This window comes from Oncorhynchus keta, chromosome 11 (genome assembly GCF_023373465.1).
Source record: "Oncorhynchus keta strain PuntledgeMale-10-30-2019 chromosome 11, Oket_V2, whole genome shotgun sequence".
Lineage (NCBI taxonomy): Eukaryota > Metazoa > Chordata > Actinopteri > Salmoniformes > Salmonidae > Oncorhynchus > Oncorhynchus keta.
The window spans coordinates 20,453,025-20,480,785 of NC_068431.1; the positions used below are offsets into that span (position 1 = coordinate 20,453,025).

Below are 27,761 nucleotides of genomic sequence, written 5' to 3' on the forward strand. Positions count from 1 at the left end.
TGGTGTAACCGATGTGAAATGGCTAGCTAGTTAGTGTGGTGTGCGCTAATAGCGTTTCAATCGTCACTCGCTCTGAGACTTGGAGTAGTTGTTCCCCTTGCTCTGCAAAGGACGCGGATTTTGTGGAGCGATGGGTAACGATGCTTCGAGGGTGGTTGTTGTCGATGTGTTCCTGGTTCGAGCCCAGGTAGGGGCGAGGAGAGGGACGGAAGCTATACTGGCAATACTAAAGTGCCTGTAAGAACATCCAATAGTCAAAGGTATATGAAATACAAATCGTATAGAGAGAAATAGTCCTATAATTCCTATAATAACTACAACCTAAAACTTATTACCTGGGAATATTGAAGACTCATGTTAAAAGGAACCACCAGCTTTCATATGTTCTCATGTTCTGAGCAAGGAACATAAACGTTAGCTTTCTTAAATAGCACATATTGCACTTTTACTTTCTTCTCCAACACTTTGTTTTTGCATTATTTAAACCAAATTGAACATGTTTCATTGTTTATTTGAGGCTAAATTGATGTTATTGATGTATAATATTAAGTTAAAATAAGTGTTCATTCAGTATTGTTATAATTGTCATTATAACAAATAAAAATACAAAAATCGTCTGATTAATCGGTATCAGCTTTTTTTGGTCCTCCAATAATCGGTATCGGTATCTGCGTTGAAAAAACATAATCGGTTTACCTCTAGTACAGGTGCATCAAAGCGGGGACTGAGAGACTGAACAACAGCTTCTATCTCAAGGCCATCATTGAGTGGCTGCTGCCAACATACTGACTCAACTCCAGCCACTTTAATAATGGATAAATGTATGTAATCAATTTATCACTAGCTACTTTATATTATACAATGTTTACTTACCCTAATTTACTCATCTCATATGTATATACTGTACGCTATACCATCTACTGCATCTTGCCATCTTGATGTAATGTATCACTAGCCACTTTAAACAATGGCACTTCATATGTTTTCATACCCTACATTACTCATCTCATATGTATATACTGTACTCTATACCATCTACTGCATCTTGCCATCTTGATGTAATGTATCACTAGCCACTTTAAACAATGCTGCTTTATATGTTGTCATACCCTACATTACCCATCTCATATGTGTATATACTGTACTCTATACCATCTACAGCATCTTGCCTATGCCGTTCGGCGATCACTCATTTATATATATTTTTATGTGCATAGTCATATTCATTCCTTTACACTTGTGTGTATAAGGTAGTTGTGAAATTGTTAGGTTATATTACTTGTTAGATATTACTGCATGGTCGGAACTAGAAGCACAAGCATTTCGCTACACTTGCATTAACACCTGCTAACCATCTGTATGTGACAAATTAATTTGATTTTATTTGAGACACATGAGGAGGAGACTGCATGAATCAGGCTTTAATGGTCAAATTGTTGCAAAGAAACCCCTACTGAAGGACAACAATAATAAGAGACTTCCTTGGACCAAGAAACACGAGCAATGGACAGGTGGAAATCTGTCTTTTGTCTGAATTTTAGATTTTTCGTTCCATCCGCCATGTGAGACACATAACAAATGATCTCTGCATGTGTGGTTCCCACTGTGAAGCATGGAAGAGGAGGTGTGGGGGTGCTTTGTTGGTGACACTGTCAGTGATTTATTTAGAATTCAAGGCACACTTAACCAACATGGCTACCACATCATTCTGCAGCAATACACCATCTCATTTGGTTTGCCCTTAGTCCTATTATCATTTGTTTTTCAACAGGACAATGACCCAAAACATACCTCCAGGCTGTGTAAGGGCTATTTGGCCAAGGTGAGGGATGGAGTGCTGCATCAGATGACCTGGCCCCCTCAATCACCCAACCTCAACCCAATTGAGATGTTTTGGGATTGACCGGAGAGTGAAGGAAAAGCAGCCAACAAGTGCTCAGCATATGTGGGAACTGCATTCCTCATGAAGCTGGTTGAGAGAATACCAAGAGTTTGCAAAGCTGTCATCAAGGCTACGTTGAGGAATCTTAAATATAACATGTTTTGATTTGTTTCACACTTTTTGGGTTACTACATGATTCCATGTGTGTTGTTTCATAGTTTTGATGTCTACACTATTCTTTTACAATGTAGAAAATAGTATAAATAAATAAAAACTCTTGAATGAGACGGTGTGTCCAAACTGTTGTCCCACTCTTCTTCAATGGCTGTGCAAAGTTGCTGGATATTAGCGTGAACTGGAACACGCTGTCGTACACATCGATCCAGAGCATCCCGAACATGCTCAATGGGTGAAGTCTGCTGAGTATACAGGCCATTGAAGTACTGGGACATTTTCAGCTTCTAGGAATTGTGTTCAGATCCTTACGACATGGGGCCATGCATTATCATGCTGAAACATGATGTGATGGTGGCCGGATGAATGGCACAGTATCTCTGTGCATTCAAATTGCCATTGACATTGTCCGTAGCTTATGCCTGCCCTTACCATAACCCCACCACTACCATGGCGAACTCTGGTCACAACGTTGACATCAGCAAACCGCTCACCCACACGTATGCCATCCGCCCTGTACAGTTGAAACCATGAAGAGCACACTTCTCCAGCATGCCAGTGGCCATTGAAGGTGAGCATTTGCCCACTGAACTCGGTTATGATGCCGAACTGCAGTCAGGTCAAGACCCTGATAAGGACGGCGAGCACGCAGATGAGCTTCCCTGAGACGGTTTCTGATTGTTTGTGCAGAAATAGTGTAAACCCAGTTTCATCAGCTGTCCGGGAGGCTCATCTCAGACCATCCCAAACTCGGTTACGCGCAATGCCGTCGGGGGTATGCCAAATAAAAATGTGATTCACATTCACAAAAATGTGATTCGCCTGAGTAGCCTCGTTTCACTGCCAAAAAGTAAACCATCTAGTGTAGAGTGAAATAACAACACAATGTCAAATACAGGTAGCCTAGTCAAATAATGACCATCCAACACCTTAACCTTTACTCTTTTGCGTGAATTCCACTAATGGTTCATATGTAGTCAAACTAATGGTTTGTATGTAGTCAAACTCATTCCGTTTGCTCGAAAATTCATAAATGGTTAAAAAAAAGTAAATCCCGCATCCATAGAGACACACACCAGCTCTACTGGTAGTACTGCTACTGCCAGCAATACTACACCTGCACCTGTCGACGACACAAGTTGTTCTGCTTCCATGAGCACATCCAATGCTAGCATCAGTAATTCTGCATTTGTTGTTAGCCCAGCTTGCATGGACACTGGCAGTTGTGAATCTGATGCAGCCGAAGAGCTACTGATCCCTTACCCGGGAAAGCACCGAACAAGTGGCTAAGACAGGCAAGCCCCATCCTATTGTGGGGGACTTAATTCTTCCTGCTGCCGCGGATATGGCTGGGACAATGCTCGAGGGAAAGGCCCAAAAAACTATACAGACAATGACGTCATCAAACAACACTGTTTCACAACGCATCAGTGACATGGCAGGAGATGTTTTGAATTGAAAAATTACTGCTTCACATACAAGTATATGTCCATTACATTTATGTGGGTCAATTAAGGAAGACATCCTCTTCTGCAATCCACTGGAAACTAGGACAACAGGAGAGGATATTTTTATAGTACTGGACAGCTTTGTGACATCACATGGATTTTGGTGGTCAAGATGTGTTGGTATTTGTACTGATGACGCAAAAGCCATGACAGGGAGACATAGTGGAGTGGTAACGAGCATACAAGCAGTTGCTCCCGACGCCACTTAGGTACACTGCGGCATCCAGCGAGAGGCTCTTGCTGCCAAGGGAATGCCTGACAGCTTGAGAGACATTTTGGACACTATAGTAAAATTGGTTAACTTTGTTAACTTCTCTTTTAATTTATGGATAAAAAAACGTTCCCATTTTAAACAAGATATTTTGTCACGAAAAGACGAAAAGATGCTCGACTATGCATATAATTGACAGCTTTGGAAAGAAAACACTATGACGTTTCCAAAACTGCAAAGATATTGCCTGTGAGTGCCACAGAACTAATGCTACAGGCGAAACCAAGATGAAACATCAAACAGGAAGTGAGCCAGATTTTTGAGGCGCTGTGTTCCAATGTCTCCTTATATGGCTGTGAATGCGCCAGGAACGAGCCTACACTTTCTGTCGTTTCCCCAAGGTGTCTGCAGCATTGTGACGTATTTGTAGGCATATCATTGGAAGATTGACCATAAGAGACTACATTTACCAGGTGTCCGCCTGGTGTCCTCCGTCAAAATTGGTGCGTAATCTCCAGCTGCATGTATTTTCCCATGTGATTCAGAGGAGAAACAAAACTGCCACAAATGACTTATCATCAAATAGATATGTGAAAAACACCTTGAGGATTGATTCTAAACAACGTTTGCCATGTTTCTGTCGATATTAAGGAGTTAATTTAGAAAAAAGTTTGCCGTTTTGATGACTGAATTTTCGGGGGGTTTTCTCAGCCAAACGTGATGAACAAAACGGAGCGATTTCTCCTACACAAATAATATTTTTGTAAAAACTGAACATTTGCTATCTAACTGAGAGTCTCCTCATTGAAAACATCCGGAGTTCTTCAAAGGTAAATGATTTTGTTTGAATGCTTATCTTGTTTTTGTGAAAATGTTGCCTGCTGAATGCTAGGCTTAATGCTATGCTAGCTATCAATTCTCTTACACAAATGCTTGTTTTGCTATGGTTGAAAAGCTTATTTTGAAAATCTGAGATGACAGTGTTGTTAACAAAAGGCTAAGCTTGAGAGCCAATATATTTATTTCATTTCATTTGCGATTTTCATGAATAGTTAACGTTGCGTTATGGTAATGAGCTTGAGGCTATAATTACGATCCCGGATACGGGATTGCTCGTCGCAACAGGTTAAAGCAAGGCCCCTGAACTCTTGTGTATTTTCTGCACTATGCAATGATATGGGCAGCGACCATGTAACGCATTTACAACACAGAAGTGTGCTGGTTATCAAGGGGCAAAGTAGTGACACGTTCTTTTAACTTGAGAGACGAGCTTAAAGTTTTCTTTACTGACCATAATTTTTGTCTGACCGCTTACATGATGACGAGTGTCTCACACGACTGGCCTATCTGGGTGATGTTTTTTTCTCACCTGGTTGTGCAATTACGCAGGTACTTTCCTGAAACGGATGACACAAACTGGATTCGTTATCCCTTTCATGCCCTGCATCCAGTCCACTTACTGATATCTGAACAGGAGAGCCTCATCGAAATTGCAACAAGCGGTTCTGTGAAATCAGAAGCCACTGCCAGATTTCTGGATTGGGCTGCGCTCAGAGCCAATCACACTGTTAAGACACCACATACCAATGTGCAACCACATACCAATGTGAGAGTGGATTCTCATCCCTCACTAGCATGAAAAGTAAATAAAGGCACAGACTGTGTGTGGAAAATTATTTAAGACTGAGACTCTCTCCAATACAACCCAACATTGCAAAGTTATGTGCATCCTTTCAAGCACACTCTTCTCATTAACCTGTGGTGAGTTATTCACATTTTTTCAAAGAACTAAAAAAGTTTTATATGTAAGATGGCTAAATAAAGAGAAATTATTATTTGTGCCCTGGTCCTATAAGAGCTCTTTGTCAGTTTCCACGAGCCAGGTTGTGATAAAAACTCACATTCTTATGTTTAATAAATGTATCGTATAGTTTGTGTGTGTGGCAGGCTTACAATGATGGCAAAAAACAAAATTTGAGAGTGAATTGACCCTGGTGCTAGAGGGGGTATGCAGCTGGAGGGTGAATGTTTGAAGGGGTACGGGAAAAGTTTGGGAACCAGTGCTCTAAGACAACGTTGGAGGTGGCTTATGGTAGATAAATTAACATTTAATTCTCTGGCAACCTCTGGTGGACCTTCCTGCATGCCAATTGCACACTCCCTCAAAACTTAGACATCTGTGGCATTGTGTTGTGTGACAAAACTGCACATTTTAGTGGCCTTATATTGTTTCTAGCACAAGGTGCATCTGTGTAATGATCGTTGTTTAATCAGCTTCTTGATAAGCCACACCTGTCAGGTGGATGGATTATCTTGGCAAAGGAGAAATGCTCACGAACAGGGAGGTAAACAAATTTGTGCTCAAAATTTTAGCGGAATAAGCTTTTTGTGCGTATAGAACATTTCTGGGGTATTTTATTTCATCTCATGAAACATTAACTCTTTACATGTTGCATTTATATATTTTTCCAGTATACATATCGATCTCAAATAGAGCTCTTTCACTGTCTATAGTAAAAATACAGTGAGACAGTTGAAATTAAAGACGGCCTTTTAATTAGCTAGAGGCTGAGGTTCAGATCACATTTGTGTATTTTACAGACAGTGTCTTCCAATAGATGTGGGTGGGTCATTGTCCCAGTCATTGATTTTTGAGGTTACCATGGCAACGGCTTCACGCTTATAATGAAGTGTCAGGTGGCCAGATAAAAAGCATCTGCATTGAAAACATAGTGAAGTGGTGCCAAGGGTCTCTTGGAACCACACACGACCAGAGGCTCCATATGCCTTCCCACACTGTATGAGGCATAGACATGGACTGGTGTCTTTATACTTTGGGGTTGGGGAGAGGGAAATTAGGTACCGATTGTCTTTTTTGTTTTAATTAGGTAAATACAGTAGAGATATCTTTCGTATTTCTATGCCTTTTTTAGAAAATAATAAATAGTAAGACCATCGTTAAAAAAGAACAATCATCAAAATAACAGCTAGACAGTCAGGGAGAACCTAACATTCCAAAAATGATACATTTGGGATTATTTTTGTCATGGCATGGGGCCCCCATTGATTTTGTTATAATGTCAGAGCAGAAGGAAGCAAGTTTTCTTCCAGGACAACCTTGTACGTGGCTTGATTCATGCGTCCTTCACAAAGAAAAATCTGCCCGATTCCAGCCTTTCTGAAGCACCATGGGTGCGAGACACTGTGGCTTGTTCGGCCTCTCCAGATCTCGCACTGTGATATTTGGTGGGTTCCTTCTGCTCTGACAATGTTCCCCAACTCGGAGGATTGGTTTTTCCAGCAGGACAATGCTCCATGCCACACAGCCAGGTCAATCAAGGTGTGGATGGAGGACCACCAGATCAAAACCCTGTCACGGCCAGCCCAATCTCCAGACCTGAACCCCATTGAAAACCTCTGTAATATGATCAAGAAGAAGATGGATGGTCACAAGCCATCAAACAAAGTCGAGCTGCTTGAATTTATGTGCCAAGAGTGGCATAAAGTTAAAAAGTCTGTGCTTCCAATTTTGTGACAACAGTTTGCACAAAGCAAGGTCAATACTGAAATGGTTTGTCGAGATCAGTGTGGAAGAACTTGACTGGCCTGCACAAAGCCATGACCTTAACCCCATCAAACACCTTTGGGGTGAATTGGAACACTGGCTGCGAGCCAGGCCTAATCGCACCAACATCAGTGCCCGACCTCACTAATGCTCTGAATGGAAGCATGTCCCGGCAGCAAAGTTCCAACATCTAGTGGAATGCCTTCCCAGAAGGGTGGAGACTGCTGTAACAGATAAGGGGGGACCAACTCCATATTAATGCACATTATTTTGGAATGAGATGTTCGACGAGCAGGTGTCCACATACTCACAGGCTGTTGAAAGTGCACACTGATGACATGACATGACTGCCGTTTGACAAGTAAAAATATTCCATAGTAATCTCTCATCATGTAGACTAACCTAACCGCACCGCCTACCCACACTGTATCTGAGGGGCTATTGGCCAGAGCTCACGTGGCAAGAACAGAGTGGCACATTTGCTATTTATTGCAACAGTTTTTGGTAAAGTTGAAAATGCAATGGAAACACATTGAACTTTAGATTGTAGAGGGTTGGAACTCTTTCTTATTGGTCTATTAACTAATTTACAACTTGGTGATATCACCAGGCAGGCCAATATTCCATCCTACCAAAACAAGTTTCAGGCGGCTTTTTCAAAAAGCTCTTACGCTAAAAGGGCATTATAATCATTTTTACAATTTCACTGTATCATTCCAACGTCATAGTGTGAAAATATATATTAAACATAGGATTTTTTTTTTTTTTTTACTGGGACTTTAAAAGCGCTTCTCTGCAGAAATATATTTTAAAAAATGACATTTGCTGCAGCAGTAGCAATGATTGAGCAGCGGTGAGTACTCCAATTACAATTCTTGTTAATTCTTTACAGGACCTATTGATCATTAGGGCCACGTGCTGCTGTTGTGAAACGCAGGGAAACACTTGGCCTCAGTCCTGGAGATTTCCCCTTGTCTCTGAAAAAACACTTTACTCTGCAAACTTTGCCGAAGAAGTGCTCTACTACAGCTCCGTACCTCAGTACCCAATAAGATCACTACAACACATACCTACTGTAAGTCCCTAGAAAGTGCACTACAACACTACCAAAGTCCCTTCTCCAGTTACTGCCGCACAGTGGTTCAACCATTGCCTAGGTGCCTTGTATTCATCTCTGAAAAGAAAAATCCCTGTTTGTTTTGCTCTTTGGAGTCTTCTGTTGTCCTGTGATTAAGAGAATACAAGCTTTTAGCTCTTCATCTAATTTATTGGCATGAAGCCTAATAATGGATTGATTTTCTGTTTTATTCTACCAACTACTTAAATCCCCAGTGGATCTTCTAGTATTTATATTGTTCATAGACCTGGCTCAAACTAACACTGATTTGTATGGAGATTGTATTGTCTGGTTCATGGCAGTGATTCTTGGCCGTATTTCAGATTTTATTAGTCGTATGTACGGGATATCAAATCAAATCAAGTCAAATGTTATTAGTCACATGCGCCGAATACAACAAGTAGACCTTACAGTGAAATGCTTACTTATGAGACCCTAACCAACAATGCAGTTAAAAGAAATATCAATAAGAAGTAAAAGTAACAAGTAATTAAAGAGCAGCAGTAAAATAAGAATAGCAAAACTATATACAAGGGGGTAGAGGTACAGGATCAATGTGCGGGGGCACCGGTTAGTTGAGGTAATATGTACATGTAGGTAGAGTTATTAAAGTGACTATGCATAGATAACAACAGAGAGTTGGGTGAAAAAGAGGGGGGCAATGCAAATAGTCTGGGTAGCCATTTGATTAGGTGTTCAGAAGTCTTAATGCTTAGGGGTAGAAGCTGTTTAGAAACCTCTTGGACCTAGACTTGGTGCTCCAGTACCGCTTGCCGTGCGGTAGCAGAGAGAACAGTCTATGACTAGGGTGGCTGGTGTCTGACCATTTTTAGGGACTTCCTCTGACACTGCCTGGTGTAGAGGTCCTGGATGGCAGGGAGCTTGGTCCCAGTGATGTACTGGGCCATTCGCACTACCGTCTGTAGTTCCATGCAGTTGGAGGCCGAGCAGTTGCCATACCAGACAGTGATGCAACCAGTCAGGATGCTCTCAATGGTGCAGCTGTAGAACCTTTTGAGGATATGAGGACCCATGCCAAATCTTTTCAGAGATCTTTTCCTTTTTTCCTATAGCCCATGATCATCTCCTTTTGTCTTGATCACATTGAGGGACAGGTTGTTGTCCTGGTACCACACGGCCAGGTCTCTGACCTTCTCCCTATAGGCTATCTCATCGTTGTCGGTGATCAGGCCTACCACTGTTGCCATCGGCAAACTTAATGATGGTGTTGGAGTCGTGCCTGGCCATGCAGTCATGAGTGAACAGGGAGTACAGGAGGGGGCTGAGCACACACTCCTGAGGGGCCCCTGTGTTGAGGATCAGCATGTGTTGTTACCTACCCTTACCACCTGGGGGCAGCCCGTCAGGAAGTCCAGGATCCAGTTGCAGAGGGAGGTGTTTAGTCCCAGGGTCCTTAGCTTAGTGATGAGCTTTGAGGGAACTATGGTGTTGAACGTTGAGCTGTCGTCAATGAATAGCATTCTCACATAGGTGTTCCTTTTGTCCCGGTGGGAAAGGGCAGTGTGGAGTGCAATAGTGCATCATCTGTGAATCTATTGGGGCAGTTTTCCAATTGGAGTGGGTCTAGGGTTTCTTGGATAATGGTGTTGATGTGAGCCATGACCAGCATTTCAAAGCACTTCATGGCTACAGATGTGAGTGCTACAGGTCGGTAGTAATTTAGGCAGACTCCCTTAGTGTTCTTGAGCACAGGCACTATAGTGGTCTGCTTGAAACATGTTGGTATTACAGACTGGGACAGGGAACGGTTAAAATGCCAGTGAAGACACTTGCCAGTTGGTCAGCGCATGCTCGCTGTACACGTCCTGGTAATCCATCTGGTCCTGCGGCCTTGTGAATGTTGACCTGTTTAAAGGTCTTACTCACATCGCCGGCGGAGAGCATGATCACACAGTCTTCCGGAACAGCTGGTGCTCTCGTGCATGTTTCAGTGCAATTTGCCTTGAAGCGAGCATAGAAGTAGTTTAGCTCATCTGGTAGGCTTGTGTCACTGGGCAGGTCTCAGCTGTGCTTCCCTTTATAGTCTGTAATGGTTTGCGAGCCCTGCCACATCCAACGAATGTCAGAGCCGGTATTGTACGGTTCGATCTTAGTCCTGTATTGACGCTTTGCCCGTTTGATGGTTTGTTGGAGGGCATAGCGGGATTTCTTATAAGCTTCCAGGTGACAGTCCCGCTCCTTGAAAGCAGCAGCTCTAGCCTTTAACTCAGTGCGAATGTTTTCTGTAAACCATGGCTTCTGGTTAGGGTATGTATGTACGGTCACTGTGGGGACCACAGGGTGAGCGTTTTCTTGTTTTCTTATGGTGGAATACAGCTCATTCAATGCTGTCTTAGTGCCATCCTCAGTCTATGGTGGTACGTAAAACAACTACGAGAAATACAGATTGTTGTGTCTTTGGCTATGCCGGATTAATTGCTAAGACATGCTATTCTATAAAATAGTTAATTAATATTACCTGATTGAGCTAATCATGTAAATGTAATTAACTAGAGAGTCGGGCACCACAAAATAATATTAATAGAGCTGTTATCTTCTGAATAAACTCTTAAAGAACTAGTAATTATTTTACATCCATAGCAGTCAACATTAATCTTCATCTTACTTCAGTCTCATCTGAAAGTTGTACATTCTTGGTTATCTTCAAGAACCCTGACTAACAATTTGAATCAGCAATACAAAATTGGGTTTAATTATTTATTTACTAAATACCTAACTCATCACACAGAATTACATATACAAAAAATTAATTATACCTGGATAATTCTTTACGTCATAGGAAAACGTCCCTAATGGGCGGAACAGATATGACAGCTTGTTACACAAAGGAAAAGGGGCTGGGTTTGAGTGAAAGAGCGGGAGACTGGGGAACAAAGGGAATAAGCTGTGCTATCGTAAATACAGTATCTTATGGATTCTAAATTACCGCCCATTTGGAAAATGAAAATGCAATTAATATTTACTCTGAGCTGCGCTTCAGTAGGTTGGTGGTAGATGGAAGACCGTGTTGCCAAACCGAGTCATCTGTCCTTTGAAGAATGTCTCTGGTGGTCACTTGGATAAGTTGTAGTAACGTTGTTGTGTGGTAGATGGGATACTCTGTCTATTCCTTCCTAACCTGCGTTTGCAGCTGCGGCCGCTAACTCAAAGGCTAGGAGGTATCTCACTTCTGTCGTGAATAAGATGTGAGAGTTCAAAGTTCATACCATTCGCAACCAAAGCTCATGCTGATGTTGGCTTCGTTCTATAGTTTTATCTGAACCATTCTGACATAGGATCGTCATCCTACCTCATTGGAACAGGAAGTTATGTTGTCGTCAAGGCTTTATATAGGAAGGGAGAAAAGGGGTGTGTGTGAATTTTTTTTAGCCCTTGTCCCTTCACATGGGAGGGCCACTGATTGAGCAGCCCTATCTTATGAAAATCCAAATCTCACCTTTTAGAGGCTAAAATCAAATTCAAACATTTAAATTGAACAACAATTCCATGTGAATCTGATAACTCTGTGTAGACTTTCCACTGTAGAGTTTGTCATCTTATCATTGATGAGAAGGTCTCAGATGACAACCGAACTGACATCATATTCATTAAGTACCACTGCATATGTTCAATTGTTTAGATTACCAGAATATAGTTAATTTCCCCCCACATACTGATGTTCCCAGAATCACTATGTTAACCAAGGGTTTTTTAAACGTAACCTCAGTAGGTTAAAGAAGGGAAAAGGGGGGAAGAGGTATTTATGATTGTCATGAACCTATCCCCCACGCCAACGTCATGACACAGATGAAAACTCTCTAGGTGGATAGTGTGGTCTACAGTTTATCATGAGATACTCTACCTCAGGCGAGCAATAGCTTGAGACTTCCTTAGATATCGTGTACCAGCTGTTATTTCCAAAATACATAGCCCGCCGCCCCTTGTCTTTCCAGACACTGCTGTTCTATCCTGCAGGTACAGCGTATAACCAGCCAGATGTATGTTGATAGTGTTGTCGTTCAGCTACGACTCCGTGAAGCATAAGATATTACAGTTTTGAATGTCCCGTTGGTAGTTTAATTTTTGGCGTAGGTCATCTATTGTATTCTCCCAAGATTGCATGTTTGCTAGCAGAATGAAAGGAAGTGGGGGTTTATTCAATCCCCTACGAATTCTCAGAAGGCAGCCCGCCCTTTGGCCCCTTTTTCTCCACCTCTTCTTCACGCAAATCACTTCGATTTGGGCTTGTTCCCGCAAAAGCAGTATATAGTTTGCGTCAGGCTTGTCAGACTCGTTAAAGGCAAAAAAGGATTCTGCCAGTCCGTGGTGAGTAATCGCAGTCCTGATGTTCAGAAGTTACTTTCGATCATAAGAGACGGTAGCGGCAACATCATGTGCAAAATAAGTTTTAAAAAACAAGTTACAAAAAATGCAAATAAACGAACAAAAAAACACAATCGGTTGGGGACACGTAAAACTTCTGCCTTCTTCTCCGTCGCCATTTTTATACACGAAATGCTTACTTGCAGGTTCCTTCTAGACAATGCAACTGCAATAAGAAGTAATAAAATATGAGAATACAAACATAAAGATATTCCACAAAATAACTTTTAACAAGGCACACCTGTTTATTGAAATGCATTCCAGTTGAAGCTGGTTGAGAGAATGCCAAGAGTGTGCAAAGCTGTCATCAAGGCAAAGGGCGTTTTGTCTATTTTGAAGAATCTAAAATATATTTAGATTTGTTTAACACTTTTTGGGTTACTAAGTGATTCCATGTGTGTTATTTCATAGTTTCGATGTCTTCACTATTATTCCACAATGTAGAAAATAGTTACAAAATTAAGGAAAACCCTTGAATGAGTAGGTGTGTCCAAACTTTTGACTGGTACTGTATATGTTTAAAATACATTTTGACAGCATGCTGTAGTAGCTAGTAAAATATATTTCATGAATATGTGTTGCCATGTATTTTAATGAATGGAAAATGTAACTTTTTACCTTACATACTGTAGCTAGGCTACATAAAAATGTAATGCATGAAATTTCCTCACTAAATAACAATAGAATGCTGTGGTAAACATTGAAAAGCTTTTTTTAATGTATTAACTTTTATTTATTCAGGGTAGCCCAGTTGAGACCAGGGTCTCATTCCCAATGGTGCCCTGAGTACAAACGTTTTAAACAGAAAGTAAAAGTAACATTCCAAATAAAACAATAATAACCTCTCTGTGTGTGGAGTAAAGGTGGTCCAACTGCAATCCTCAATGAATGAATTCAACACCAGAGTCTTAACCTGCCGTAGCGGTGGCAGGGATTCAAGATGCAAGGAATTTAGTTGGTTATTCCAACAATGAGGGACACTAAAACTAAAGGAGTATTTACCTAATTTGGTCGAGACCAGAGGGACCTCGTGTTAACCAATCCTGCAAGCGGGTTTGGTAGCTCATTCTTTTATACGTTAGCAACGAAGTTAGGTAAGTTGGAAGCTTGTGTAGTAGAGCTTTGTAAAAAAAAGGAATAATGAAGTGATCTACAAGACTTTAATGAGGATAAACAACCTTTTGATACAGGATGCAGTGGTGAATGAATGACTCATTACTGACAACTCAATAATTTACATTTTTTTGCTCAAATAATTTGGTCCATTTTTCAATTGTGTTATGGGACTCACTGGAAGGTTGCATCTAAAATACAATGTACACATTTTCTCTGCACTTAACTTGTCTATTTTCTAAAATGATGTCTGAAAATACATTGAAATTATACTTAAAATGCAGATTCCTTCACCTCCAGTGTTCATTTTCAGACTCAGAAGTTGACAGTTACCCTGTGGATAATGCAGAGTCAGTGTCAGTGAAAAATTGCACACAAGATGAAGAATAAATAAGGGATGAATGTTCATGAACACTTTTTCATTTCATTGGGAACTATACTGAAGAAAAATATAAAAGCAACATGCAACAATCTCAACGATTTTACTGAGTTACAGTTCATATAAGATCTGTCAATTTAAATAAATGAGGCTCTAATCAATGGATTTCACATGACTGGGGATACAGATATGCATCTGTTGGATCAGAAAACCAGTCAGTATCTGGTGTGAACACCATTTGCCTCATGCAGCATGACACATCTCCTTCGCAGAGAGTTGATTGTGGAATGTTATCCTACTCCTCTTCAATGCCTGTGCGAAGTGGATAATGGCAGGAACTTGAACACGCTGTTGCATACGTCGATCCAGAACATCCCAAACATGCTGAATTGGTGGCATATCTGGTGAGTATGCAGGCCATGGAAGAACTGCTTATCATGCTGATACATGAGGTGATAGTGGTGGATGAATGGCATGACAATGGGCCTCAGGATCTCGTCACGGTATCTCTGTGCATTCAAATTGCCATTGATAAAATGCTATTTTGTTTGTTGTCCGTAGCTTATGCCTGCCCATACCATAACCCCACCACCACAATGGAGCACTCTATTCACAACGTTGACATCAGCAAACCGCTTGCCCACACCATCCCTTACATGTGGTCTGTGGTTGTGCGGCCAGTTGGACATACGGCCAAATTAATAAAAACTAAAATTATCTGGCAACAGCACTGGTGAACATTGCTGCAGTCAAAACTTGAGAGATCTGTTTCATTGTGTTGTGTGACAAATTTTAGAGTGCCTTTTTAGTCCCCCGCAGAAGGTGCACCTGTGTAATGATCATACTGTTTAATCATCTTCTTTATATGCCACACTTGTCAAGTGTATGGATTATCTTGGCAAAGGATAAACACCCACTAACAGTGATTTCAGTTTATGAAACACGGGACTAACACTTTACATGTTGCGTTTATATTTTTGTCCAGTGTAGCTAGCTAAATTATTACAAATATGAGTTACATAGGTCGGGGTCTGTCCATAGGCAGCTGAGGCTCCAGACTAGAATGATCCACTGCAGGATGGAAAAATAAAATGATGGGTCCAAACGTCCCAACATAATTAACGACCAGCCTGTTTGGTTAGCAACCTCAGAACTAACACCTTTTCTTTGCCCGTCTGATGGAAGGATGAAATCTTTTTTTAAATGTTGGCAACCGTTTTATAATATCAATAAGGCCCTCGAACCCGGAGATTATCGTGGGATAACTCCCTCTTAAGGGTTGTTCCCGGCCCTCAGCGAAAGAACAGCCAATAGTCGGGAGTTATCACACGATAATCCCCGGGTCCTCATGCCTTATTGCTTACATAATGTTTTACAGCTTAGTCATTCAAATTCTTTTTCCAAATCTTCTTCATTATTTCATATATTTTGTATGTGATAAGGCCACATGGAGGGCCAGAGATAATTAGACACCTGTGGTAATCTGAAGTACTGGAAAGTGGCCACTAGGTGTCTTGTGATAGATTACATAGAATCCTTGAAAGATACAAACATTCTGGTAGTTTACTGGTAAACTTTGAACATTTCCAGTAATATACCCTTAACTGTAACAGAACATTTAGCAAGTGAGGTTTAAGGGCATTTCAAATGTACCAGTGTCTCTAGCACGTAAAAAAATCCTTCAAAGTCTTCCCTTGTAGTGCCCATTTCCAGATACATAAAATAGCCTTGAAGGAAAAAAGCAACAAGAGCTTGTCTCTTCGGAGCATTAAACCCCAGATGGAAAGCAAAATATCGCACGCCATTTGCCACCATCTCGTCAATCTATTTCACATCAACATGTCCTCACCAATAGTGTTGCCTGTCTGTCAACTCCCTCAAATATTGTTTTTATAAGAAATGCAGTCCATCAACTCTCTCTCTCTCTCTCCCACCCCTCTGCCAACGGGGGCTCATACTAGATGTTCGGCACAATGGACTTGGGTGTTTTTAGTTATTTTAATTTTTTGTTGCTGTTGTAAAGTTTGGGAAAGTGAAAGTGAATTAAATGTGCCTGTCATCATCAGTCCCTTCAGTCTCAAAGAGATAAATCCTCTGGAGGTATTGTCAGAAATAGATTGGGAATTAATGAGATTTGCTCTCATTCAGTATTTTCCCTCAAAGAATGGCCACCACACACCGTTGATTCATTAATAGCTTAATTGCTCTGAATCGCTAAACGTCAGTCAAAAGGGGTTCATTTATATTTAAATTAGGACATGTATTTCATGGTTTTGCTGGTTATTTTTGCAATAGGTTTCTTTAATGTACATTTTGATTGGCAGGTTGACAGATTGCTTGATCAGGTGATTTGTTGATGAATAGGTTAAATGACTTTTCTGACTCCTGTCAAGCTTGTCAGATGTCGTCTGGACTCATGATCTTTTAAGTGAGATTAAAGTCACTCTTATAGATGTCTAAATTCCCAATGTGATCAATGCATCACCATTTGCATTTTGACAGCTGCTGTTCACTTTTGTCAGCATTGTCACACTACCTGTGTCAACAGCCACGACGAACAACCAAGGCTGAGCACAGTCTAGATCTAAAAAACACACAGAATCAATGTTTGTGGGCCATTTTCAAACACAGTGCTTTGCAGAAGGCATTTAAAGTCACATTTGTTTCACGTAAATGGATATTTCACTACTTTTTAAACTCATACGTTATCTCCAGCACCATACCACTATGACAATTTGTTAACGTTATGTAGTCAAAAAAAGGTAGGAAGAAAAAAAAAAGGTACTTAGAAAATTCAAAAACAGTAATGACGTCCCACCCAAGGGGAGGTTGTTTTCTCACTCTACGTAACCGTGAGTTCATTTAGAAAAGTTTGAAAGGACTGATTTTAAATTAAGACCTGATAACATCATAGGTGGTTGTGGGGATTGAAACCACAACAATCTGGGCTCTAAGGCTGCGTTTAGACAGGCAGCCCAATTCTGATCTTCCACTAATTGGTCTTTTGACCAATAAAATCAGAATTTTTTCTAAACACAGCCAGTGTTACTACGCGATTACACAGACATTCCATTTTTCAATTCTTAATTGTAATTATGTTGGTCTTTTTTATTCAGCACCTGTTGCTCTAGAGATTTGTTTGATAGAAGGTGACCAATGTTTAATTGTCTCACTGCTAATTCCAAACATGGGCTGGTCAGAGATACCCCAGGGTTCGACTCTCTCCCTGTGTGTTACACACAAAACACTTTGCCTCTCTTTCTTTTTTCTTCCTTTCTCTTTGTCACTAGCTCGCTTGCTCTCTCTCACTCACAAACACATACATATATACACGCATGAACGCTTGCGCTCCTCATAAGTACACAGACACTCTTCCTTACAGTCACACATTATGCCTATGCTCTACAGTTCCCACACTCACACGGAGCTATTCACGTCTCTTTCACGCTAGTGCTCCTATATCAGAGACGCGCTCCCTCAAAGACACATTTTATCTTTCACTCCACAGCACACAAGCAAGCGCACACACACACGCATAGGTATTCTCTGCAGTCTCTCTCTTTATGCTCTTTCTCTCTCACACACACACACACACACACGACAGAGCCTCCCTCTCTTTGACAGATGGATGGGGACTAATAGCATAATTAAGTACCCGCACCGGCGGTCCCTGTTTACTGCTCGGTTGCTAAGAGGTGACATCAGCTGAGCCCACCTCCTTCCTCAATAACCCCCCCCACCCCCCCCCCCTCCTCTCTCTCTCTCTCTCTCTCTCTCTCTCTCTCTCTCTCTCTCTCTCTCTCTCGCGCACACAAACAAACGGCAGCCGTGTGCAGGGTGTGTTGTAGAGGTAGAGAGAGCAGGCAGGAAGCAGTGTGTGAGGCAGACAGACAGCATGGTTAGAGCGTGCAGGGCGGACCAGCCACGGCTCTCCATGTAGCCCAGTGCAGCACAAGCTAGAGGGGGGGAGTCCGAGGAGCCACCAGGACCTACTCATCTCACTAACAGCCAGGAGCTCTCTCTCCACTCAGGCTACTGGCTTTTTTTCAGGGATAGACTTCAGAGGAACAACTTCAAATTTCATTTTTTTTTCTCTGGCTGGCTTTGGTGTTTACTTTCGAGGAGCCTTTTTTGTATATTTGGGGACACCTGGGGAATAGTTATTGTTTTGACTGGGTCTTGACTGGGCTGGGTGGGCGCTCCAAGGGACCGCATGCATGACACAACGCAAAGGCGAGAAGACCACCATCAGCATCCAGGAGCACATGGCCATTGACGTGTGCCCTGGCCCCATCCAGCCCATCAAGCAGATCTCTGACTACTTCCCCCGCTACCCGCGGGGTCTCCCCCCGACAGCACCCCCCGCCCTCAGCCGAGCCGGCTCGCTGCACTCCTCCTCCGCCAGCCACAACTCTGGGGATGACCCGGCCCATTCCCACACCGGCGACGACCCGGACCGGGTATTTGGCGGTGCCGCCGCCCCAACACCTGCGGCGACTGGCAAGAAGGAGGAGGAACCGGACGTGGAGGGCTATGACTCGGACGACTCAAGTGAGTAGAGACATTTTCTCTCTTTTGTCCTATTTTTCTTCCTTCGTTCCTTCCTTCAGTGTCTGGTTGCCGAGTGACCATCTGGTGTGGCTGTGTCTTTTTTGACCTCTCTCTTCTCCACTCTCATTTTCCTTCCATCTGTGGTTGCCGAGTGCCGGTGTGTCTGTGCGTCTCCCTGTCTGTGGCGTAGCTAACTCTTGACTGTTGAGAGCCAACTGTTGCTGCCGCAGAGCGGCTGTTGCTTCCTTCCCTGCATACAATACTGCACTCCTGCACTGATACATTATAGACCTCCGTAGGTACCATAAGCACAGATCAACAAAAATAATTATTCTACCAGTGTAAGAAAGGTGATGTGATTACACGTGATGTGAAAAGGCTGGGCTTATGTGCTTGTTGTGCCGAAGCTTCATGCCTTCTTTGAGTAGTTGTAAATTAGCAGGCCGGATATACACTGAGTATTCCTAACATTAGGAACACCTTCTTAATATTGAGTTGCACTCACAGTCTACAGTAGCAGCCGATGTCTGGTGTTCAATGTAGGCCTACATTCCATGAGACTTTTGAAAAAAAGACATGCAGGTTTAACGGCTTTCCTCTTCCTCTTCTGAGGAGGAGTAGCAAGGATCGGACCAATACGCAGTGTTGTAAGTATTCATCTTGGTTTTTTATTTTATTTTTATTTCACATTTATTTAACCAGGTAGGCTAGTTGAGAACAAGTTCTCATTTACAACTGTGACCTGGCCAAGATAAAGCATAGCAGTGTGAACAGACAACAACACAGAGTTACACATGGAGTAAACAATAAACAAGTCAATAACACAGTAGATTTTTTTTTAAATAGTCTATATACATTGTGTGCAAAAGCATGAGGAGGTAGGCGAATAATTACAATTTTGCAGATTAACACTGGAGTGATAAATGATCTAATGGTCATGTGTAGGTAGAGATACTGGTGTGCAAAAGAGCAGAAAAGTAAATAAATAAAAACAGTATGGGGATGAGGTAGGTAAATTGGGTGGGGTATTTACCGATGGACTATGTACAGCTACAGCGATCGGTTAGCTGCACAGATAGCAGATGTTTAAAGTTGGTGAGGGTGGTAAAGGTCTCCAGCGATTTTTGCAATTCGTTCCAGTCACAGGCAGCAGAGAACTGGAACGAAAGGCGGCCAAATGAGGTATTGGCTTTAGGGATGATCAGTGAGATACACCTGCTGGAGCGCGTGCTACTGGTGGGTGTTGCCATAGTGACCAGTGAACTGAGATAAGGCGGAGCTTTACCTAGCATGGACTTGTAGATGACCTGGAGCCAGTGGGTCTGGCGACGAATATGTAGCGGGGGCCAGCCGACTAGAGGATACAGGTTGCAGTGGTGGGTGGTATAAGGTGCTTTAGTAACAAAACGGATGGCACTGTGTTAAACTGCATCCAGTTTGCTGAGTAGAGTATTGGAAGCTATTTTGTAGATGACATCGCCGAAGTCGAGGATCGGTAGGATAGTCAGTTTTACTAGGGTAAGTTTGGCGGCGTAAATGAAGGAGGCTTTGTTGCGGAATAGAAAGCCGACTCTAGATTTGATATGTTTGATATGAGTCTGGAAGGAGAGTTTACAGTCTAGCCAGACACCTAGGTACTTATAGATGTCCACATATTCTAGGTCGGAACCATCCAGGGTGATGATGCGAGTCGGGCGTGCGGGTGCAGGCAGCGAACGGTTGAAAAGCATGCATTTGGTTTTACTCGCGTTTAAGAGCAGCTGGAGGCCACGGAAGGAGTGTTGTATGGCATTGAAGCTTGTTTTGAGGTTAGATAGCACAGTGTCCAAGGAAGGGCCAGAAGTATACAGAATGGTGTCATCTGCGTAGTGGTGGATCAGGGAATCGCCCGCAGCAAGAGCAACATCATTGATACATACAGAGAAAAGAGTCGGCCCGAGAATTGAACCCTGTGGCACCCCCATATAGAGACTGCCAGAGGACATGCCCTCCGATTTGACACACTGAACTCTGTCTGCAAAGTAGTTGATGAACCAGGCAAGGCAGTCATTAGAAAAACCGAGTTTAATGAGACAGAGAATAATGAACACTGAACAAAACATTAAACGACAACGTGAAAAAACAAAACCAAAAAAGTTCCGTGTGGAACAAAACACTGACACGGAAAATAATCATCCACAACTCAAAAGTGAAACCAGGCTACCTAAGTATGGTTCTCAATCAGGGACAACGATTGACAGCTGCCTCTGTGACCAGTGAACTGAGATAAGGCGGAGCTAACCGATCGCTGCAGCTGTACATAGTCCATCGGTAAATACCCCACCCAATTTACCTACCTCATCCCCAGTCACATGAAATGGTTCAAAATGGCAACAGTTCGCCTACCCGGCGCACAAGGCAGCTGAATCAGGTGCACCTACTGTTAACAGCCCGAGACAAATATAATTTTTAAAAAAAATAAGAACACCAGGCTTTATAGTTGGGTTTTTTACAGAAATGGTTGTCGATCGACTAAGAATGCCGTGGAGGTCGATCGGGATCGACCGGTTGGTGACCATTGCTGTAGAAAGTTGAGTGAAGTTCAATATCGTGCTTCTCTCTGTGGGCTCTTTCTTCTGTGCCACAGTCCCGGGAGAGCTTTGTGTCATTCTTGGCAGTCCTGGGAGAGCTTTGCGTCATTCTCGGCAGTCCCGGGAGAGCTTTGCGTCATTCTCGGCAGTCCCGGGAGAACTTTGCGTCATTCTCGGCGAAACATTGGTTGCCCTCAGAACAGCCTCAATGTGTCGTGGCATGGACTAGAGGTCGACCGATTAATCGGATTTCAAGTTTTCATAACAATCGGACATCGGTAATTTTGGACGCCTATTTTTTTATTATTTTTTTACACCTTTATTTAATGTTTATTTAACTAGGCAAGTTAGTTAAGAACACATTCTTATTTTCAATGACGGCCTAGGAACTGTGGGTTAAAACCTCTTAGGCCGCCCCATCCCGCATGCGGGATCGTGACTACAGCCTCAAGCTCATTACCATAATGCAACATTAGCGATTTCTGAAAATTGCAAATGAAATGAAATAAATATGCCTGTCCTCAAGCTTATCCTTTTCTTAACAATCCTGTCGTCTCAGATTTTCAAAATATGCTTTAGAACCAGAGAAAATCAATAATTTGTGTAAGAGTGGTGATAGCTAGCTTAGCATTTAGCGTTAGCATTTAGCACGCAACATTCACAAAAACCAGCAAAGGGATCAAATAAAATAATTTACCTTTGAAGAACTTCAGATGTTTCAATGAGGAGACTCTCAGTTACATAGCAGATGTCCAGTTTTTCCTGAAAGATGCTTGTGTAGGACACAACGTTCCGTTTTGTTACTATGCATTTGGCTACCGAAACTAACCGAAAATTCAGTCACCTAAACGTCAAACTTTTTCCGAATTAACTCCATAATATCGACTGAAACATGGAAAACGTTGTTTGAATCAATCCTCAAGGTGTTTTGTCATATATCTCTTCATTGAAATGCCTTCCTGGAAGCGTGCATTCTTCTCTGATTCGGATGGAAAAATACTGGTACCTGACTTTTGCGCACCAATTTCCACGCAGACACCGTGCGGGACACTTGGTAATTGTAGGCTCTTATGGTCAATCTTCCAATGATATGCCTACAAATACGTCACAATGCTGCAGACACCTGGGGGAAACGATAGGAAGTGTCCGTTCATTCCTGTCGCATTCACAGCCATATAAGGAGATCATGGAAAACGTGCCTCCAGAAATCCTGTTGATTTCCTGGTCACTCAAACATCTTGGTTTTGCCTGTAGATTTTGTTCTATGGCACTCACAGTGAAAATCTTTGCAGTTCTGGAAACGTCAGAGTGTCTTCTTTCCAAAACGATCAATTCCAAGCATAGTCGAGCATCTTTTCGTGACAAAATATTGCGCTTAAAACGGGCACGTCTTTTTATCCAAAAATGAAATACTGCCCCTATAGGACTAACAGGCCTTGTTCAGGGGTAGAACGACAAATTTTTACCTTGTCAGCTCAGGGATTCAATCTTGCAACCTTACGGTTAACTAGTCCAACGCTCTAACCACCTGCCTCATGAGAAGCCCGCCTGTTATGCGAATGCAGTAAGAAGCCAAGGTAAGTTGCTAGCATTAAACTTAATCAATCATAATCACTAGTTATAACTACATGTAGTTGATGATATTACTAGTTTATCTAGCTTGTCCTGCGTTGCATATAATCGATGCAGTGCGCATTCGCGAAAAAGGACTGTCGTTGCTCCATCGTGTACCTAACCATAAACACCAATGCCTTTCTTAAAATCAATACACAGAAGTATATATTTTTAAACCTGCATATTTAGCTAAAAGAACCAGGTGAAATTGTGTCACTTCTCTTGCGTTCATTGCACGCAGAGTCAGGGTATATGCAACAGTTTGGGCCGCCTTGCTCATTGCGAACTAATTTGCCAGAATTTTACGTAATTATGACATAACATTGAAGGTTGTGCAATGTAACAGGAGTATTTAGACTGATGGATTCCACCCGTTAGATAAAATACGTAACGGTTCCGTATTTCACTGAAAGAATAAATGTCTTGTTTTCAAGATGATAGTTTCCGGATTCGACCATATTAATGACCTAAGGCTCGCATTTCTGTGTGTTATTATGTTATAATTAAGTCTATGATTTGATAGAGCAGTCTGACTGAGCGAGCGATGGTAGGCACCTGCAGGCTCATAAGCATTCATTCAAACAGCACTTTTGTGCGTTTTGCCAGCAGCTCTGCTGTTTATGACTTCAAGCCTATCAACTCCCAAGATTAGGCTGGTGTAACGATGTGATGTGAAATGGCTATCTAGTTAGCGGGGTTCACGCTAATAGCGTTTCAAACGTCACTCGCTCTGAGACTTGGAGTAGTTGTTCCCCTTGCTCTGCATGGGTAACGCTGCTTCGAGGGTGGCTGTTGTCATTGTGTTCCCGGTTCGAGCCCGGGTAGGAGCGAGGAGAGGGACGGAAGCTATACTGTTACACTGGCAATACTAAAGTGCCTATAAGAACATCCAATAGTCAAAGGTATATGAAATATAAATGGTATAGAGAGAAATAGTCCTATAATTCCTATAATAACTACAACCTAAAACTTCTTACCTGGGAATATTGAAGACCCATGTTAAAAGGAACCACCAGCTTTCATATGTTCTCATGTTCTGAGCAAGGAACATAAACGTTAGCTTTCTTACATGGCACATTGCACTTTTACTTTCTTCTCCAACACTTTGTTTTTGCATTATTTAAAACAAATTGAACATGTTTCATTATTTATTTGAGGCTACATTGATTTTATTTATGTATTATATTAAGTTAAAATAAGTGTTCATTCAGTATTGTTGTAATTGTCATTATTAAAAATCGTCCGATTAATCGGTATCAGCTTTTTTTGTCCTCCAATAATCGGTATCGGCATCAGCGTTGAAAAATCATACCTCTAGCCTCGACCTCTAGCATGGACTCTACAAGGTGTCGAAAGCGTTCCACAGGGATGCTGGCCAATATTGACTCCAATGCATCCCATAGTTGTGTCAAGTTGGCTGAATCTCCTTGGGTGGTAGACCATTGTTGATATAAACTGTTGAGTGTGAAAAATCAAGCAGCGTTGCAGTTCTTGACACAACCCTTTGCACCTGGCACCTACTACCATACCCTGTTCAAAGGCACTTAAATGTATTGTATTGCCCATTCACCCTCACCTTGTCTCAATTGTCTCAAGGCTCAAAAATCCTTCTTTAATCTTTCTCCTCCCCTTCATCTACACTGATTGAAGTGGATTTAACAAGTGATATCAATAAGGGGTCATAGCTTTCACCTGGTCAGTCTATGTCATGGATAGAGCAGGTATTCTTAGTGTTTTGTATACTCAGTGTGTGTAGTGGGCTCCAGTCGGATTCGTAGGCATGCTGTTGAGTCTCGGCACGAGGGCTGTTTACATCCACACGCAAGCAGCCGGCCAAACAGCGAGGCTGGCAGGCTCCTGTTGTCTGTGTCTGTCTGTGCGTGTGTATGCGTGCGTGTGCACATACAGTATGAGCTATTAGTATCAAGCTACTGTTGTGTTCGTATGTGCGTGTGTGTGTGACGTGTGTTTGCATATGCCCCAGTCTCTCCTGCCAAGAGAATGCACCTCCTGTGACAAGCCCGTTTTGAATTTCTTGTGTCTTACAGTGAGTGGTTTTCGTGTCACCCACTGTCTGAATGCTCTAAAAGAAAATCCTTTATGAGAGCACTAATCACTTTGCCCGGCTACCCAAACACTCCAGCCAAACGTTACACCACACCTATGGATGTTAGGTTCTTGAAAGGAAATGAGTCTTGATCTGAGTACTTCCCTGAAAATTTCAAGAATGGAAATCCTTTCTAGACCATGATGTGCGGCCCATGATGTCCTGCCATCCAGGACCTATATAATAGGTGGTGTCAGAGGAAAGCCCATAAATTTGTCAGAGACTCCAGTCACCCAAGTCATAGACTGTTTTCTCTACTACCGCACTGCAAGCAGTACCGGAGCGCCAAGTTTAGGACCAAAGGCTCCTTAACAGCTTCTACCCCCAAACCATAAGACTGCTGAACAATTAATCAAATGGCCACCGGACTATTTACATTGACACCCCACCCCCACCCGACCCCACCCCTCCATTTGTTTTGTACACTGCAACTTCTCGCTGTTTATTATCTATGCATGGTCACTTCACCCCTACCTACAAATTACCTCAACTAACCTGTACCTCCACACACCGACTCGGTACCGGTACCCCCTGTATATAGCCTCGTTATTGTTATTTTATTGTGTTACTTTTTATAATTTTTTACTTTAGTTTATTTGGTAAACTCTTTCTTGAACTGCTTTGTTGGTTAAGGGCTTGTATAAGTAAGCATTTCATGTGACAAATAAAGCATGTGACAAATAAAGTTTGATTTTATTTTGATTAGTCCCAGAAACTGATAGGTTGGGCCAGAGCCAGAACACACATGGGTAAAGCGACGTTTTTATAGTTTGGTATTGGTTTTGATACTCTAATTGGTTAGAGATTATCCCATCGCTGATGACTCTGTTTTGTACAACATCCCTCATTTTAACATCACCACAATCAACTTCAATAATGGCATTCTCGGACTGAAGTATGCAACTAATGATAGAGCAGCGGAAGAATTCAGTGTGAGTCAGGCAACTAAACACTATTGACAATGTTACAAAGAAGCTACCCTGTTGATGACTGTGCAGGCTGTCCATCCACTGACATGCGAGTGTCACTCAAGCATGTCACTCTTACAGACCTGTTATCTATTTCCTAAATTTCCCTCCAATGGGTGCTGTTGTGGGTCTTTTTAACACTATAGTGAATAAAGGTTAGTGTGACAGCATGACAGCACAGTAAAGGCTTAATCCATACAGAGTGACATGCAGAGGGTTTAGGGATGCCCTGCCTATCCTATAATCCTGCACCAGATTGGGGGATGGAATGGCAACAGCACAGAGTGGGTGGAATAGGCTGATTTTGACAGATGTTGAGCTATGACCTTGCAGACAGCGCAAAGCTCTCTTATCGAGAGGGGAAAGGAACATGGAGTTGCACACGGCATTAAGGTATCCTTGATTTGAAGTGGAATCGAGCCCTTCTTCAACCGTTATATAATGGCTTACATTGTCGAGGACTAATTGTTTTGTACAGCTACCAGTGGGGTAAAGTATTTAAGTAAAAATACTTTAAAGTACTACTGAAGTAGTTTTATGAGGTATCTGTACTTTACTATTTATATTTTTGACAACTGTAACTTTTATATCACTACATTCCTAAACAAATCATGTACTTTTTACTCCATACATTTTTCCTGATGTCCAAAAGTACTTACATTTTGAATGCTTAGCAGGAAAGGAAAATGGTGCAATTTACACACTTATCAGGACAACATCCCTGGTCATTCTTACTGCCTCTGATCTGGCGGACTCAATCAACACAATGCTTAATTTGTAAATTATGTCTGAGTGTTGGAGTGCGCCCCTGGCTATCTGTACATTTAAATATATAAATATATTCTGTATATATTGTGCCATCTGGTTTGCTTAATATAAAGAATTTTAAATGATTTATACTTTTACTTTTGATACCTAAGTATGTTTTTGCAATTACATTTACTTTTGATACTTAAGTATATTTAAAACCAAAAACTTTTAGACTTTTACTCAAGTAATATTTTACTGGGTGACTTTCACTTTTTTTTCTATTAAAACCTCTTGAAACTAGGGGGCACTATTTTCATTTTTGGAAAAATAACGTTCCCAAAGTAAACTGGCTATTTCTTCAGGACAAGATGCTAGAATATTAATATAATTGACAGTTTATGATGGAAAACACTCTAAAGTTTCCAAAACTGTAAAAATAATGTCTGTGAGTATAACAGAACTGACATTGCAGGCGAAAGCCTGAGAAAAATCCAATCAGGAAGGGACTCTTATTTAGAAAGCTCTGCGTTCCTATGCGTCCCTTATTGAGCAGTGAATGAGATATCAACCAGCTTCCTTTTTCTATGACTTCCCTAATGTGGCTAGTGTCACAATACATAGTTTCAGGCTTTTATTTTGAAAAATGAGCCTGAACGACAAGATTGCATCAGTGGTCAGCTGGAGGCTCTCAGAGTGTTTTGTGCGTAAAAGACAAATGCGATCATTGTTTCCCTCTTTCCTACTAAGAAGCCACCTGTCCTGATAGGGGCGGCAGCGTAGCCTAGTGGTTAGAGCGTTGGACTAGTAACCGGAAGGTTGCGAGTTCAAACCCCTGAGCTGACAAGGTACAAATCTATTGTTCTGCCCCT

The 27,761-nt window shown here is 41.9% G+C and overlaps 2 protein-coding genes across 2 annotated transcripts in view; both read left to right on the forward strand.

Moving 5' to 3' along the window:
* The window catches only part of LOC118390654 (rab effector Noc2-like), a 109,839-nt gene extending 107,670 nt beyond the window's left edge, over positions 1 to 2,169 (forward strand). The window contains exon 9 of the mRNA XM_052529685.1: positions 1,772 to 2,169. Within this exon, the coding sequence (XP_052385645.1) occupies positions 1,772 to 1,779 (8 nt within the window). The 3' untranslated portion in view covers positions 1,780 to 2,169. The remainder of the gene's footprint in view (positions 1 to 1,771) is intronic.
* A 15,972-nt stretch (positions 2,170 to 18,141) lies between these two features.
* LOC118389877 (double C2-like domain-containing protein beta) overlaps positions 18,142 to 27,761 on the forward strand; it is a 151,509-nt gene continuing 141,889 nt past the window's right edge. Inside the window, exon 1 of the mRNA XM_035779835.2 lies at positions 18,142 to 18,883. Within this exon, the coding sequence (XP_035635728.1) occupies positions 18,550 to 18,883 (334 nt within the window). The 5' untranslated portion in view covers positions 18,142 to 18,549. The remainder of the gene's footprint in view (positions 18,884 to 27,761) is intronic.